At 33.8% G+C, this 17,701-nt stretch overlaps 1 protein-coding gene across 1 annotated transcript in view; it reads left to right on the top strand.

The window, feature by feature from the left end:
* Positions 1-8,742: 8,742 nt before the first annotated feature.
* LOC115450159 overlaps positions 8,743-17,701 on the top strand; it is a 32,458-nt gene continuing 23,499 nt past the window's right edge. Inside the window, exon 1 of the mRNA XM_037441516.1 lies at positions 8,743-8,796. Within this exon, the coding sequence (XP_037297413.1) occupies positions 8,743-8,796 (54 nt within the window). The remainder of the gene's footprint in view (positions 8,797-17,701) is intronic.

Consider the following 17,701-nt stretch of genomic DNA (forward strand, 5'->3'; position numbering starts at 1 on the left):
GATAATAAGATTCTACAGACATTCTAAACAAAGTGGAGCCGGCAGGAATCGGTATATATGGACCTTTTGCCACTGAAAACTTGACATTACAAAGTAACTCGCCTAATAACATCACACTAGAGTCGCGGGAGAACTATAAATATAAACAAAAGTGACAATCCCCCAGCGAACTCAACTGGAAGCCAGGTGAGCCAATTGCATTACGCTCCACAGTGTGAGTTTTTGGCATCGGATCAACAAATAAGGCTCGAATGCAAACAGCTACCAGACGATAACGATCCTTCAATCCAGATGGAAACCCATTGTATGCATTTATTTTATTACCACATAAATGTCCTTCACATAGCGTGATTACTTTACATTTTATACCCTTCCTAACCTAATCAAAATCATTAACCGAATCAGTACGCAAGCACGACATAAAACTGCTGAAAAGAAATAATTTTGTTAATCTAGAAGTAAGTTCCAGGTGAAGTAACATAATGGTTTATTAATTACTGGTACGAAGTTAGAAGTTAAGACGTAATTAAATTTAGAAATGAGAATTGAACTGATAAACTATAATTGAAGTCTTAGCAGACGAATGTGAATAACTACAGACGAGATTACAAGAGCTTTAATGACACTTGTAACTGTCAAAATTCAAAATATTTTAGGCCAATGAACCAAGACTTGGCGTGTTGGCATCACAAAATATAATTTACATTATATCGTGCCGATGAATCTAAAGTCAGAGCTATTTGCATAATAATAAGATCGAATTTACAATTTATATGCACGATCACGGATGGAAGCGAACTCGCGGGATTCTAATTCGAAACGCATTCAAAAGTCCAGGTTTAAAACGAAAAAACGTTATATCACATAAAGACGATTTTACGAGCGTGGAAATTACGTCAGTTTTCTTTAAAATATAAATATAATAGAAACTTGTTTAGTTCCACAAAAAATAACAATACTTCATAAATAAAATTATTCTAACTGACCTCTATTCCTACCAAAATGAATATTTCGTAAACCAAATTATTTTTTAAATTGATATATCCGTTTTCAATCAGCACTAACAAAACATGTTTTCGATAAGACACTACAAGTAAAAAATTAGACCAGTTAAACAAAAAAGTCCAGCTAGAAAATAATAAAGAAGCATTTTCTTCGAAGTGTGGTGGCGATGGCAGATAAGTGAGTACAAGCGATCTTTACCACTCGAGCTTCGAAACGGGGGCACTTGAACAAAAAATAAGTACTAAGTAGGCGTCAGACCACGGATTACGTGACAGACGACGTCACTCTCGAACCAACTTGAGTCGTAACGCACGAAGATTCATGACATCTTAAAAGTGTGTCATTTTGTACTTGCGGGAGGATAGATTCGTAGGAAATCAGTGTTAAGGAGCAAAAAATTTCATTTAGGGTAGGAAATATCCGAGAACTAGTCAGAGGCTGTCGGTTTTAATGAAATAAATCATGTTAACATTGTGGAATGTTCAATATAACAGATAAAAAAATATATGGAATTCAGTTCAGCTCTCAAACTTTTTGCACACATAAATACGTATGAACATTCCGTCGACGTCGGAACTTTACAAATCCAGCAAAATATATTCCATATCCAAGTACAACTTTTTGAAGATTTCGAAATGCAAGTTGGAATTATATTTCGTTTTCACCCTCAAGTTGTGTCGATATAAATGTGCATATATTCACTTGAAACATACACATTCTGAAACTTTTTAATACAATTATATGTCTAAATTTGTAAAACAGAATTTACTTTTTTTATTCCAAACGAGGGCATTATGATTATGAATACATATAAAAACCAATGGCCTCTAACACATCACTGGTGTGTCCTAAATACAAATGTTCAGTCCGTGCTTTACGTCCGTCAGATGTTTATGATCAAAACTATTCCCGACTTCCTCACTATTAATATTGTTAACACCTAATGGTTAACACCCGTTACGGACTTGTAAATTATTATGGATGTTTACGTCTTTATTTGTTTTGGAGCACTCTGTATATTTTATACTTTGTATTGATATTTTATAATGCTGACGGTAGTATTATCATTGTTTTAATAACAACGCAATTGCATATATGTAATACACCCTTAGAATTAAAGTAGCCAAAAAGGTACATTCTGGTTTTGCCATAAACTGAATTACATTTTTTGTTCTACATCGTTAATCATAGTATGCCACAGAATACTTAGAATTAATGTCAGCTAGTAAAGGTAGACATTTTTTAAAGATCTCCACACCAACTTTGTTCAATTCCTACAAATTCAATAGGAATCTTTACTAATTAGTATCTAATTAATTTCGCATATAGTTAAAGTTTAATTGTTAAAGTCGAACAATTTCTAATTATCAACCATAGTAATTTGACTTACTACGATGCCATCTTTAATACGCGTTGCAAATCGAATACTAATAATCTAAGTTAGTTTATTTCGCATAACTGAGATATTTTTTATACTTATAGGCAGATTACAAACAATGTAAACTACACTATGTTCTATTTGTATTTTTTCGCCGTGTAAACTACTAAAGCAAGTTAGCTAAGCCTTTGGTCTTCAACCGGCGTACTAAAATGCAGCTCTACTGTCTCAAGGTAATTGTACAATCGGAAATTCAGCTACAAATATAGACATATATAAGGGGAAGGCCTTTGGTCAAATCAATTATGATACATCTATACATAATTATAATTATAATCTAAACAACTATGAAAGTTAAAAACACGTAGTTAAAATCTTAAACTCGTTTTGTGCTCTGATAACAGATGGCGCCACCTGTTATTGGAGTCTACTCTAATAATTTTTTGGCAAGCGTTCGGATATTTCTTCGGTTTGCTATCACCCAGCAGGGCGAAGGTTAATAGTTAATACTGTGACCGAGTTCATAGCGTAGTTTAGTAATATTTCGATCATAAAGATAGATCGTTATTACATTTATTTCATACATCTCTTTATAAAATTATAAAAAGGTAAAGTTTGCGAGTTTATGTGTAGAAAGTGGTAATTACAGAACGCCTAGTCCTCTAGATTGTGTTGAGTGCTCTATGCTATTAATTCCAAGAATGGACTTTTGTGAGGCGACACCCCGAGCAAAAGCCAGTATGTTACGTTTCTTAATTAATATTAATACTTTTTAATAATTTACAAATGTGTAAATTTATTTACAGACATCAATGGCACGTTACTTCGTAGAAAAAATACTTGAAAGTTAAAACTTCCAACACAATGTTTATCTGCTCTGAATTAAAACCAAAACCTTTGAACATTTGATTACCTGATACGGAGTTGATTCGGGATCTAACGGTCTTGATAATTACAGTTCCGGGCTCGAGATTACCAATCAGTTTATCTTTCTCATTTACTAATTGGATAGCGCATTTTATCAAGTTATAATTCATCACTTATAATTATTAGTTCCTTTAACTGACTTCTGGGATATTTTTTATTTTTTTTAGCTAATAATTTCTGTAAAATTAATCCTTGAATTAGTAGTACGAAGATGGTACGTATTGTAAAATACAAGCTCTCAAACAACTTGCATGTTTTGTTCCTCGAATCGAAAAATTTGCAAAATCTGACTTTCTGGCTTGAGACCAATGAAGTAGGTACTTTTATATTCATGTTTAAAAAGTATGCTTATTTTATGAAAAATAACACAAAATAACATCTGAAATGGCACCTCAAAAAGCGAAGTTTTAAATCAAAAGCATAAAAACAGTCGTAAAACACACGAAGCGCTAAATTTGAATTTACAATACCTTTAATCTTTTAAATATACAGTTTATAGTCTCTAAATTATAAAAAGGTTGGAATACCATGTTCCCGTAAAGGCAGAGAATGGAGATAGTCTGTGTAATAAAGCGAACACTTCAAAGGGCCGACTGTTAACGTAGGACCTGGCTAGCTTCACTCAGAGCCGGACTTTGAGGGCCAGGTTGTCAAGTTGGGTGTAGAATGTTGCTACCCTCTGATTATAGCAATACTTAAGTAAATAAATTATTTTTTAGTATTTACCTTTGAAATCCATAAAAGTTAAATTGTAACTACTAGACATAACTAGACTTAACATCTCATGTCTCAGGATGGCCAGCGCAGTGGAATACTTATCAATACTTTGTAATTCTAGGTGTTGGATGGTGTTTTTTTTGTTTATGGGCGGTATCACTTACCATCAGGCAAACGGCAAGCTCGTCATTCAATGGAATGAAAAAGTTAGGCTAGAAAAATTGATTCGTTATAAACTCTACACTCATACTAAAGCTCTTTATATAAAAAAATCTCGGATTGCCAAGAGTCCTCCTCGTGGCTTATTCCGGTCCTGTGTTCATGTAACGTGGGCATTATGTGTACTATAAATAGGCTCGAATTATACACGGTGAATTACATGCAAGCGGGTCACTGATAAATTATACATGCTCAGGTACCTACACAGTTTACATAGATATTTTTGTATTATTCCGAAATAAAAGAGACTTCTAAATATTTTTAGATTTTATTGGGTTTTCCTTTAAAAAGAAAAACTCATGCTATATTAATTATAGAATAATAAGTTTTATTTCGACTTATGTAATTTGTATAAAATTAATGATTATTACTACACAAAGTCGCCTTAGAATCTTGTAAGAAATTACCAAGCTTTATACAACCTGTTCTATATAGTCTTCGATAAGGTTAATTATTTAAATAGAATTTCTATTCTGCATACAAAATAAAATGTATAAAATATGTTTCTGCAATTTGTATTCATAAAAAGACTTCCAAGAATATTTTAATTCAAATCTCTCCTCCAGGTGGACTGGATTATGAAAAGAAATCTGTATTTTCGCAACCTTTATAACGCCAGCCTGTTGCTAACTCTTTTGAAATCTGACATAAACATTTTCAATTCTAATCCAGTGGAATAAGGTTTATATTTATTTCATTATAATTAAATGAAGAATACACAATTTTATGCAACATTATGAATTGGGTTATGAAGCAAACGCTTGAAATTTATAATTTGAAAGGATTTTATAAGAGTTAGCGGGTAAATTTAATGAATACAAACTAATTATGAAATTATGTATCTTTAGAACATTTATAGTACTTAGAAGGTACTGCATACCATACATACTTTTAATTATTCCAAAACTTAACGTATTTACCTAGGATAATATAATTTTCTGGGAAAAATAATTTTGTACGCGATGATTGCTTAAGCCTTATATTTTTCGATATTTGGCAAAACAAGATATCCGCTATTGACATAGAAACTTTTTTATTTCTTATTTCCCATTACAATACACGGCCGATCGAAATAGAGAGTGACCGTGGAAGCTCCCTGTCCCATCCAAGGCATAGGACTTTAATGATGATGAATAATTATTAAAATCTACTGTGTATATTTATTTCGGAAAAAGGTTTTTACGAAACAGGAGCTGAGTACAAAAACTATTTATTCATAACTAGCTTTTGCTCGCAGCTTCGCCCGCTTTAAGGAGGTTTCTGGGAATATTATCCCGGGAAAGAAAGTAGCCCATAACCTCCCCAGGGTCTTACAATATCTCCATACAAAATTTCCTAATAATCCGTTTTATTTAAATATTAATTATTAAATCTAAAACACGCTCAACTTATAACAAAAATATGTTACAATTAACCCACAAAGCTAAAAAAAAGACAAGGGATAATAAACCGTAAGTGGGGCAAGGATATAAAAATCTAGGTATAAAAAGAGTTATTATATCAGAGCCCATTGAGAGCGTAGGATAGCTCTCATTACTCCGTAAACGGTTTATCCAGCTACGTTAATTTTCCGCTGGCTAATCACCTGTTAGCTGCCAGAGGCTGACGATCAAACTTGCCAGTTGACGATTAATCGTTTTCACAGATCAATTAATTGTGCCGGCATAGCTCGGGGTTTGTTTACGTGAAGTAAATTAATTTGAAAATAATTAAAGGATCGTGGCTTGTTAAAAGTTTACCCGCCTATCATAGATTTTTGTCTCATGCAGAGTAATTTTGATATTGCGTTATTAAATGAAATAATATATTTGTCTTCTTGAAAATAATATTTTACAATAAGTTATACAAGCTGTAGAATAAGTTATACAAGTCTGAAAAATGATACAGATTTTTGGTGAATATATTCGTTATTCATGAATGATTTATGGCACAATGTTAATAGGAGAAAATACGAGTCTGTGTTTCCGTTTATTAACGCAATGTCAAAATGACCCTGCACAAAAATCTTAAAAATTGGTACGATATGTCTCACCTTATACATTTTAATTTATTTATAATTATTTGTTCCTATCTTTAGGTTAGTAGCAGCGTCTAATAACCGGCCTATTCTGGGTTAAAATCATAAGTCCGAAAACACTTTGTATAGCTTTTCCTACACATGTCCATGATTGGATCCTCAACATTTTGCTCATGAACGCCTATACTATCTACCCAGCATAGAAAAGTTACGTAGATAAAAGTAATAAGTTTTCTATTCTAACATTACCTTGCTTAATTGAGCAATATTTTATACTAAACATAATATACGTATAATTGGTATAATATATATAATTAGTACAATTTATTGAGTAAAGGTGTGGTCCGGGAAGAAATCTTTTACGCAGAAACCACAAGCAGGAAGTACAAAGGGGCCAACTTAACTGCGCAGTTACCACGCAATCATATTTTTATATGAGAAGTCTTACGTCAATTGCAAAAAACATTGAATCAATATTTTAATTACTTTTGAATGGGTAATTATTCTAATAGGTTATGGATATCCTTACTGCAGGCACTTTGTGTTTAACTAAAGCAAACGATATGACCTAACATAATTATTATAAAATACTCGTTAATTTAATAATTATTATTGTTTATTTTTAGTAAATTACTTTCTTGTCTATTTTACGTAAGGCATAAAATATATAAACAAAAATACAATATACTATAATAAAGATATTTATTGATTCTCCTGTTGCTGCGGCCAAATAAAACAGGATGAACTCTAATGAAATCAAATTAACCAATTAAGGAAAATAGTTCCCATTGTAATCGTTTCAACGCTAATCATAAAAAAATATGTGATTGACGCACAGATTTATTTCACATGGTAACAGCTTATTTAATAATGGCAAACATATTCATGTTTTTATTTCTTTAGTGAACTCTATCTAAATATAATTAATTGTAATTAATGTTTTAAATTAATTAATTCTTTTCCCTTTAAATACGTCGTATATTACACCTGAACAAAGTATACAAATTGTAAACAATTAACATATTTTTTAAAAACCATTCCACAGCTAATAAAATCTGAAGTAAAACCCTTAATGACTTTGTTAGCCAACTTTTAACTCAAACTCAACAACGAAAGAGTTAGTACTTGACCCGAGCTAAATAATGTGCAATTTAAAGGGTACGGAGACGTGATATTATGCACCCGGTAGCACTTGCCTTATGTTTTATTTTAAATGCGTTCAAATTGTGCGTCTTATGTCATTTGCATGTGGTGATATCATCGATGCGGATTCGTTCGTGACACCGATTCTAGGCGCTATTATTTCTGGGGCATGACATATCCCTTCGTGATTTAGTCGCGACAGTTTACACACATTACCACAATCTAATTTCATTTCAAGACGCGATATGTAGGTCGTGATTTTTACGAGTTGTAGCCGTGCGTGATTTGAGTAATGCGCCCTGTTTCTATGTTTGTAATTTATGTAGGAAATTTAAATACGTCGGTGGAGAACTAAAAGCAACCCACCATCATGTATTAATAAAAATATAAATAAAATGTGTTCAGGAACAATAAATTTAAAGAAAAACCTAAGGGGATGTTAAGGAAATTCGGAAATTTTTAATTAATGTAATCTTAAATTAACTGCAACTAGTCTATGACTCTAAATAATATTATATCGGCGAAACGAACACAACTTCACCCCAATTTAGCTTACCCGGTAGTGGAGATATAAATCATCAAAATTTAATCGAAACGTTTGACATTTCCAGCTCATGAGGAAATTACAGTTACATACGACCGACGCAGATGTCAACGACTCAGTGGAAAGTAAGTTTTGAGATAACGTGCATTTGGGTGTCATTTTGACTGCACTAGTGTAGGTTCACCAACCTTTTGACACTGAAATTCAGTCACGGTGGCAGTGTTGCCGTCCGCGGTCGATTCAGAAAACGTAACGCCGCGAGCGCGGCGCGTGCCGGCGTGCGCCAGGGCGCGAGCGTCGGGCGGGCTTCGGCGCGCGGCCGGGCGCGCTCGCGGAGCCGAGACTAGCGGCTTCGCGCGTTTTCCCTCCGCGCTTTCCCAGCGGCGGCAGCGGCAGCGGCGTGCGCACATCAAGCCTGCATTGTTCTGCAAATAGCGAGGGCTGGGCCGCTATTCAACGGAGATGAGCGCGCGCCTTTCAGCGGTCCGCGTACACTGGACTGTTGTTGTCTGTCCGAAGCGCGGCACTCACGTCGAGTGCGCGCAACTACGCTTCTAAAAGGAGTTTATCCTTGCGGGTTATGTAACCCTGCAACTGATAGCAAACTTGCCTTGAATGGTGCGCGACGTCGCGTCCTTTTTGGCACTTTTTATCCACTCTCATTTGAAACCACACACATCTTGTACTATGGGTTCCGTTTGTCGATTGTAATTCACTTCAATGTTGAGACTGGGTAACATACTCGCGTGTACAAAGGGCGCGGTGGCGAGCGCTCACGAATAAACAATCAACATGTTAAAGCATTCGACATCGCAGCTGTCGATCGACAAACAATTGTGTTTCCAGGTAATTGCGAGTCGGTACAGCGTCGCGTCGCTACGTGGCCCGGTTGCACGGTAACCGTTTACCCAGGAACAACACAATGAGTGACGACACAGCTCATGTCGACCGAACTTGACAACGTGTCGACAGTTGATTGTTTTAATTACTTTTATCTGCTGCAATCGTTCTAAGAAATGACCAGTATGTAATATTTCATTTAAAAGATGTTATGATATTGAGCGCGATTGAATTTCAATACGTATATTGCAAAGGAAATGTTACGAAGTATTCATAACAATTTTATACGAGTTTGTTTTAGGACTTCCCACCGACCCTACATACATCTCGAAAACGTTTATAACAATATATATAATACCAACCCTGTATTATATACTGCACACTACTAGGCCCAGGTCTCGTCTACTAATGAGATGGTTATTAAAGATATTTTATAAATTCAACATTAAGTAAGATGCGGTATTACACAAGTACTAAGTACTCTTATAGTCGTATGTCCTTTAACATACATACATACATACATGTCCTTTAAAATAGTTATAATTAAGGAAATTTCCCTTTCCTGCTATTTGTATTTTCACGTTTGCACCAACATGCAATAAAACACCATTTCCTTTACATGGATACTATCTTGATGCATTTAATTAAGATAAAATGATAATTTTATGCAATATATAGAAATATTTTTCCCTAAAGCCCTATCGCACTAATCTTTATTAATGTGAAACATAGACATAATACTGGCAAGACTTCTATTTTGCGTCAAACAGCATCTGTTTAGTTTTCATTCGTTTCATACCATATAGTCGAGAGCTTTTATAGATTACCTGTATGAAAAAATCTATTATTAATATGTAGGTGTGATTATCATAGATACTTTTCCAGGCGATCTGTTTTTTTGCTAATAAATAAATATCTACCTATAATTCCTTCTAGTTTTATTGACAATATAACGTGTGAATAGTTATAAGCTATTTCAGTCATGAACCACACCAAACTTGTCAGTCACTGGAATCGATCAGATATGTCCAAACGTTCATACAGAGTTGGAGAATTTTAATGTTACGTAATTATGGTTGTTATTGTAATGGTATAGATCAGTAGCGTGGCTTTCCTACAACCGATTACTACCGGCTTCACTTTTAGGGTTATTTACGTTTGTCTTAGTTTATGATTTTTGTCAAATTGTCTGCGATATTAACTAAGGCATTTTTTTTTTGCTTCGGGTTACGTTTTGAAGAATTTCACTCTTCACCCCAGGTCTAGATACTAATATTGTAAAGAGCCAACATTAGTAAGATTGTATGTAGACGATAATCTCTTCAGCTATAGAGTCAATTTTGATTTTTTTCATGATTAACAAGCTACATAATTTCTGAGTGCTATGAACTATTTTTCATCGCGTATTCACTCGAAAACAGACTTAAACAAGATATGAAACATGGTCCACACTCAACGGTCGTTAAAAAAGAGGACTGCATAAATATGGTATACTTGATGAAATATATAAAAAAATTCTAGTAAATTCTTCAGTGTGAAAATATAACTGCATAACAATAATATGGTAAGGTATATAAAGTTATAAATGGATGAAAACGATGTATACCTGCGATTTCTTTATAAAAATATCTCTATGATCAGTCATTTAATTTAATGCAGTCTTACTTTTTTTAATTTGAATAAACAAGACATCTTCTATCTCTCCGACGCAGCTACGACAACAAAAGGTTTAAGAAATATCTTACACCGAGCCATAGTACAAAAGAAACTATAAGAATGGATGACCTTTTACAACTCGTAATAATGGGTTATATTTTTAATTCACCTGTACGGCACGGGTAATTTAGGTGTTTATAAAGTTATGAAATAGTCGTCTTGCTTAGATAAAAGTAATATTTGTAAGATTATTGGTATATGATTATTTAAAATAATTCCTATCATGAGTGAATAACATTTCTTTTTAATCTTTATGTATAGAGCCTAGTCGTTATTTCACGACTATGATTGTACATAAACACAAAAACAAAACTTTTTTAATATACATGCGAAAATCGGTCTTATTGGTCAAAACCGATCTTTGGATTATTGTTGTTCATTCAATTGCCTATTAGAATTTCTAACCAATTTGAAAACCTTGTTCCTTTACAAAATACCTTTTCTCGATAAACGAAATACGATCAGTTCCTTTACCGGAGAATGTTTCGGTCACAGGTTAAAGCTGCGATGGTAGTTCAATGCACGAATAGATTTTACAAACATGGAACCCTTCTAGTGTCGGATTCCTTAACCACCTATAAGGTTTCTGTCTTAGCCTAATGATGGCTGCCCTTTAGTAAAGGGATCGCCTGAAGGAACCCGAGGAATAGCAATTAGTGCTTAATTAAAGAATATAGTTACATGTCTCTATATTAGATGAAGTGGTGGTAGGTTTCCCGTGTGTGAGGGGCTGCTGAAGTAGGTACCCCCGTAATGTCCATTTCTACCGTAAAGCAGCAGTGTGCATGCCTGGTTGTGTTCCGGTTCGAGGTACATTGTAGTACATTTTACATCTGTCTCAGGGTATCGAGCGCAGTGGAGTACCGTGCAGTACTTTGTGATTAAAAGTTCTGGGGCCTTATTCTCTATCCCGCACGTTATTTTAACAGTGCGTAACAGGCGCATAACACTACGCACCATGTTTTGCACTATAGAAATTGCATTACAGAATACCATTCCACGCACATTTCACGAAGATAACATGAGACGGCCGCGTTACGCGTTTACACTATCATACAGAATGAGGGCCCTGGGACCTTATTCTCTATCCCGCACGTTATTTTAACAGTGCGTAACAAGTACGTAACACAACGCATCATGTTTAGGACTATAAAAATTTGGCTTACAGAATACCATTCCACGCACATTTCTCGAAAATAACATGACACGGCCGCGTAACGTGTTTACACTATCATACAGAATAAGGGCCCTGTATGGTATTATATCTGTTTATGGGTGATCGTATCTCTTAACGTTAAGCGAGCGGCATACCCGACTCGTTATTTTTATTGAGTAAATGATTTTCGTCTTTCTTATTATTTTATTAAAGAGAGAGAGATCTATACACAAGATTAAGCGTGTCACCTGATGGTAAATATTAAATAGTGCGAGAGAGATCTTGAGTGAATTACCAGTGTGTAAAGAAAGGAACTATTTGTTGATTGTCAAGCTACGGAAATCCTCTAGGCACAAGAAAAGCAACAGCAAACGGTTAATGTTTGTCGGCTTTCTATAAAAAAATTTGCCTATGCTCACATTTGTAAGCCTGGCTCTAGTCACTAACTACTAACATGGCTGCCAAAAACGGTTAGTTCCAAATTCAAACAAAACAAATTAATTTATTTTGAATTAAGAACAAACCAACAATATGAATCAAGAGATACGATTCGATATTTAAAACTTCACTTATCATAGAAACGGAACTGCTAACAAAAGTTAATAGAGAATATATTTACAACCAAATTGCAATCACCTTTAGGTATAAACTTGTATCAAAGATTTATGGAGCTTACCGACGGTTACAGGCAAAGGTCGTCATGCCTGTTAGTCAATAAGTTCCGCTCTGACTGAGCCGTAATTCTATTGTCTAGATTTTGTCTAACTAAAATTGATAGTGAATTGTAAGCTTTAAAACTATTTATGTAGTCTCATTTCGATCGTTTGAGCACGATTTTGTATAGACCATGAAATTTGTTGAACATTTCCTAACAGTTCATTGAACTAACAATTTAATATTTTACTATAGATTTATCGTTTGCAAGACATTATAAATTTTATAGCTAAGAGTAATAAGTGCTGATCCAAACAATCGTAATATTTTTACTTGATTCTATATGCTGTTTGAACTTCCCTAACCTTATTTCTTTAATAGGCAGCTCCTAATTTTTCTTTACGACTCCGGCCGAGTGAAAATCGTTTTCCGGAATAAAACCAGTGCACATTTGCGGAAGAAAAATTAGCTTTATTATATTAATCTAAGACTTGGTCTAATTGGTAGCACTTTATCTTTGAAATTCCTATATACTTACTAAACTATGCTCATTATATTATTATGAATATTTCTAGGAAAACAATTTCCTAGATTTCAATCCAATAATATGTGATGACAATATTAATACACATAACAAGAAATATATAATATCATGTTTATTCGTTAGCATATTATTGCGATAATTTATATGCAACATTGCTAATTTCTCCATAGTGCATATCATGATTCCCATTGTCTCACCACAATAGCCTTTCCCTCATTACTTCCACATAAATATACTAAATATAATCTGGCTTAAACAAATCAACAAATAAACAATGGAGAAAGTTACATTTAATTAATTAAACACTATCGCCGTATTGTAAACTTACATATTTGAACAGCCACTTTGCCTACTCACTTATATCGATATATTGTTTATACACAAGACACAAGAATTTACGTTAATCGATACATAGACATTGTTTATATTTGAAAACAGTCCATGGCACACGTTCGCGTTTCTATTCGTTCGCGTGGTGTTTGAAAGCGTTGAGCTTTTACCCATGGTTGTTTTTGCTCGGGCGAGAGCGAGACAGAGCAAAAAAACACCATAACCATTCGGGTAACTTCGGCTCGCTTCGTAGATGTCTACGTACGTTGGCTTCACGTGGACGTGAAGTTAAAAAGTTGTTTGCGATTTGCATTAAATAAAGGTTCGTGTTCGGTTGTTCTATAAGTTTGAGTGCACTATAATTTGACTGTGACAGGTTTTGATGCGTTTTTAATGGTTTTTTTTTTATAGTATGTCCTATATTGTTGGATTGGATGTTGTGTGTTATATAAGTATATTTATGTTTACGATAATACTCCTACATAATTATTATTGAAACGTAGTTATTTAGGAAGGTTAATAACAATAAGACTTCATAGTGGACTGTTAAAAACAACACAACGATTGTCTTTTCGGAAACCGAAATTCTAATTCCTGCTACCTGCCAAAATAGATATATTTCCTTTTGAAAACATTAATAATATTCATTTTAATATCTTAAAATAGCAACTCCTAAAGAAAATGTCAGAAATAAATAAAAAATATACATAAATCATTATGAGTTTTTTATATCCAAACACACGATCACAAATATACATAAACGACCATCATATAATATAATACTAATCGTCAACCATTGACAAGAAACATAATAACCCTTAGCAATAACCAATGCCTACATACGTCATGTCATAATTGGACAATCATAAATCGGCAGTCAATGTATCCATTGAGTCCACAATATTCTCATGGTGGTATTGAATGGCCCCGTAGAATACGAGGGTGGAGTAACGTCGGGGTTCTATCCCAGACGTATTTCACACTATCCATACGTACAATTAAATTGTTTCAACATAAAGTATATGTTGTAGTGTTACAGAATCCTTTAGGAGGTTTTTATTTAAATTGTTTTACGTTTGAATTCATAAATACTATGTTGATAATTGTTTACATTCCCGAGGATATACCTGGAATTTATTATTAGGTATACAAACTGTCATAGTTTTGGCGTTCGACGAATGCAAAAAGTATAGTTCCGTACTTTCATATCAAATGTCTGAATGTAGATGTTAAAGATGTCTGTAAAACGATTGTTTATTACAGCTTTTTTATACGTGCGCGGGAAAGTAACCTCACTGTACCTGATGATAAGTGGAGTGGAGTTCAACAGAATGTCTACTGACGAGAGATGATTACCTATCGGCAGTCGACACAATTATGCCGGCCTGTTGGAACCGGATATACACGGGATGACCCCGGAACGTGACACACTTACGTGGGTTACTATGGCGGGTTTCAACACCTTGTGTACGGTGGTCTCTATCCAGGCGGATATAAAGTATATCCTACTATCAGCGCCAGCAGAAGAAACCTTGTTTTAAGTATTCATTTATAAAATCTAGAAAATATAGTTTTTATCGACAAACATTCTAGCCGACGGTGGTTACCACCTCTGTTTATTGCTTCTCAAATTAATGTTTTTCTACTGTAAAAAAAACGTTGAAAGCAATGATTATTAATCACTGAATTATAAAATTCATTATTAATATATAACAAAGAGCAATATAAATAGAATCCAAGTACATCATACTCATACAAATATAACTGAATTTATAAGGTCACATTAAAATCTCGGTCGGTTTAAAGTAGCACTCTCACAAGAACTTAATGACTCGCTCGAGGAAATACATCTAAAGAAAAGTTACAACAGCCTCTCAAGATTGAAAAAGTTTGTGCATTATACAGGTATACAAGGAAATATTCAAATTCCATAGTATTTTATTACATTTATAACTTCAAATGAAATATAACAAGCAAAGCAGTTGATACCATGCCATTACCACCACCACCATACCATATAGATGAGAACTGTCTGAATATCAAGATATCTTAAGTAAACGGTTTAGACAGTAAAATTATACTTAAAATACCTACTACCTACTTAATTATATATTACAAATATTGCATACGGCTTCTTCCACGTTAAAAGCGTATCCGTGTGCCAAATTTCATCCAAATCCGTCCAGTTGCTTCTGCGTTTACTTCTTACAAAATAACAAACAAACTTTCACATTTTTAATATTAGTTAGATTTCTCGACATATAAGGAAATATCTATAAGCGGCGATAGCCTAGTTGGGTGCGGAACGGACTGCCAAGACGAATGTCCGCTGGTTCAAATCCCAAGGGCACACACCTCTGACTTTTCTAAAATCATGTGTGTATTGAGTATTCTTTGCGAATTTATCGTTCGCTTTAACGGTGAAGGAAAACATCGTGAGGAAACCTGCACATCTGAGAAGTTCTCTTTAGGAATTTCGAGGGTGTGTGAGAATCTATCAATCCGCACTAGGCCAGCGTGGTGGACTAAGGCCTAATCCCTCTCAGTAGTAGAGGAGGCCCGTGCTCAGCAGTGGGCAAGTATATAATACAGGGCTGATATTATTAAGGAAATATCTTATAACGTCTCGAATTAAATACATGGATCTATAATTAAATCTAGGTACCTCTAAACTCGTATTCGTCAAACTCAACCGAAGACTTATTTATTACATTCCACTATCTGAAATCTCAAAACCGTCATCATCCATGTTTGGTAGAGTCGTGTTTCCTTTCCCATTGTCGGTAGATACAAACAATCTCTCGGAACGCGTGCTGTTTACGTGACCAGTAGCTGTCATAACACATCAGTACCTCAGGTACAGTCAGACACAAAAATTTACGAACAAAACTTCCAAACATATACGTTAAATTCTTTATAACATTTTTTGTTATATAAAAGAAATTAAAATCTTTGCTTAATTGACTGAAAAAAATTAACTGAAATAATTATATAGGTTATATTGAATTTGTTCAGCAACTTTCGTGACTGGCTGTACTTCGGTTTCATCTCGTCTATATATACCGATCTATTTGTGTTAAAGTTGTTAACTTGAGTAACGTAGTATGGTTATGTTATAAATTTAGGCGCATGGTTACAGTGGTTTCCGAGATTTTTATATTATAGCGAAAATATGGTTGAAATATTTAACGATGGCTAAAATCATACGGAAGCGTCAAAAGACACAACACATCCTGTTCTTAATGCTGTTATATTTTCGTAACTAAAAATACCAGTAGAGCTAAACAGACAATGCTAAAAACAGACACCTCTCTTTAACAACTTTGCTAACATTAAAAAAACTAATAAAAATCGTTCATTAGAGCGAAAATATCAAACAGAAACTTACTATCATATACATCCACATTCTGAACATTTCCAAACAGAAATTGTAAAGTTAATGAAAAGTTCTAATCCTTTAGCCGTGAGTTTAATACGAGCATCATACGAAACGTTAGTCTTGTAGCAAAATATTTGCAATTCCATTCAACTTTTCAAAGTTATTTCGTTCATTTCTGATTTATGAATATGCACGTGTGAAGGTACAGGTACTATCATTAATATGCTTTGATCTAACGAGATATTTACGGTGTTTTAAATTTATATTATCAATCATAGTACAACTTTCGAAATAATAAAGCTGGACGTTAATTTTCCCTGATTAAATACCTTGATGTATTTGATATTGACTTTAATTAACGAATAATTTAATGATTTTAATAGTTTCTTGGAAAGTTACCACCTACATGTACGATTTGATGCAGAAACCTAGCGACATATTACAAAAAAGGTCCCGAAGCGTTCCATTTAACTAATTTACTCTTAAGAATATCTATTATACACATATTAAGCATATGTTTTAAATAGATTTATTTTAAAACTATACTCGCTATTATACATATTACATTTTTTTGTGTTATTTATTTATTTAAGAACCTCCTAAAGATACACGACATATATTTAAAACAATGCTGTAGCATTTTACATTTAATAGAGTGAGGTGCTTTTCAATTATAGGAGACCATTGCAAGCAAATTTAAACAATTGTATAGCGGCACAAAATGGATATTTGGTATTGATATTATTTGGACATATTACATGTTATAATTATTTGTACACGTACCACATTACACTCACAAATATTTATAATAAGAACGTAACAACGAGCAACACGAAGGTTGTTGATGTAGCGAGCGTGCGCGGAACATAGCCAATTATATATTTTTTATTTGTGAGACTCTAAGCTCTAACACAGTGGAATAAAATTGTATCAAAAACATTCAAATGGTTTCTAATTTTAACACTACCAATCACTAACAATATTTTTTTGTATTCTTCACAATGTCCTTATCATAACATCATTCCATTGACATAAAAACAAATATTGCATTTCCTTAACGTATTTAATGACCATCTTCCAGACTTAAACTAGCTATTTACAACACGTTTATTAAGATGAATCAAAAGGCATA

This window comes from Manduca sexta, chromosome 22 (assembly GCF_014839805.1).
Source record: "Manduca sexta isolate Smith_Timp_Sample1 chromosome 22, JHU_Msex_v1.0, whole genome shotgun sequence".
NCBI lineage: Eukaryota > Metazoa > Arthropoda > Insecta > Lepidoptera > Sphingidae > Manduca > Manduca sexta.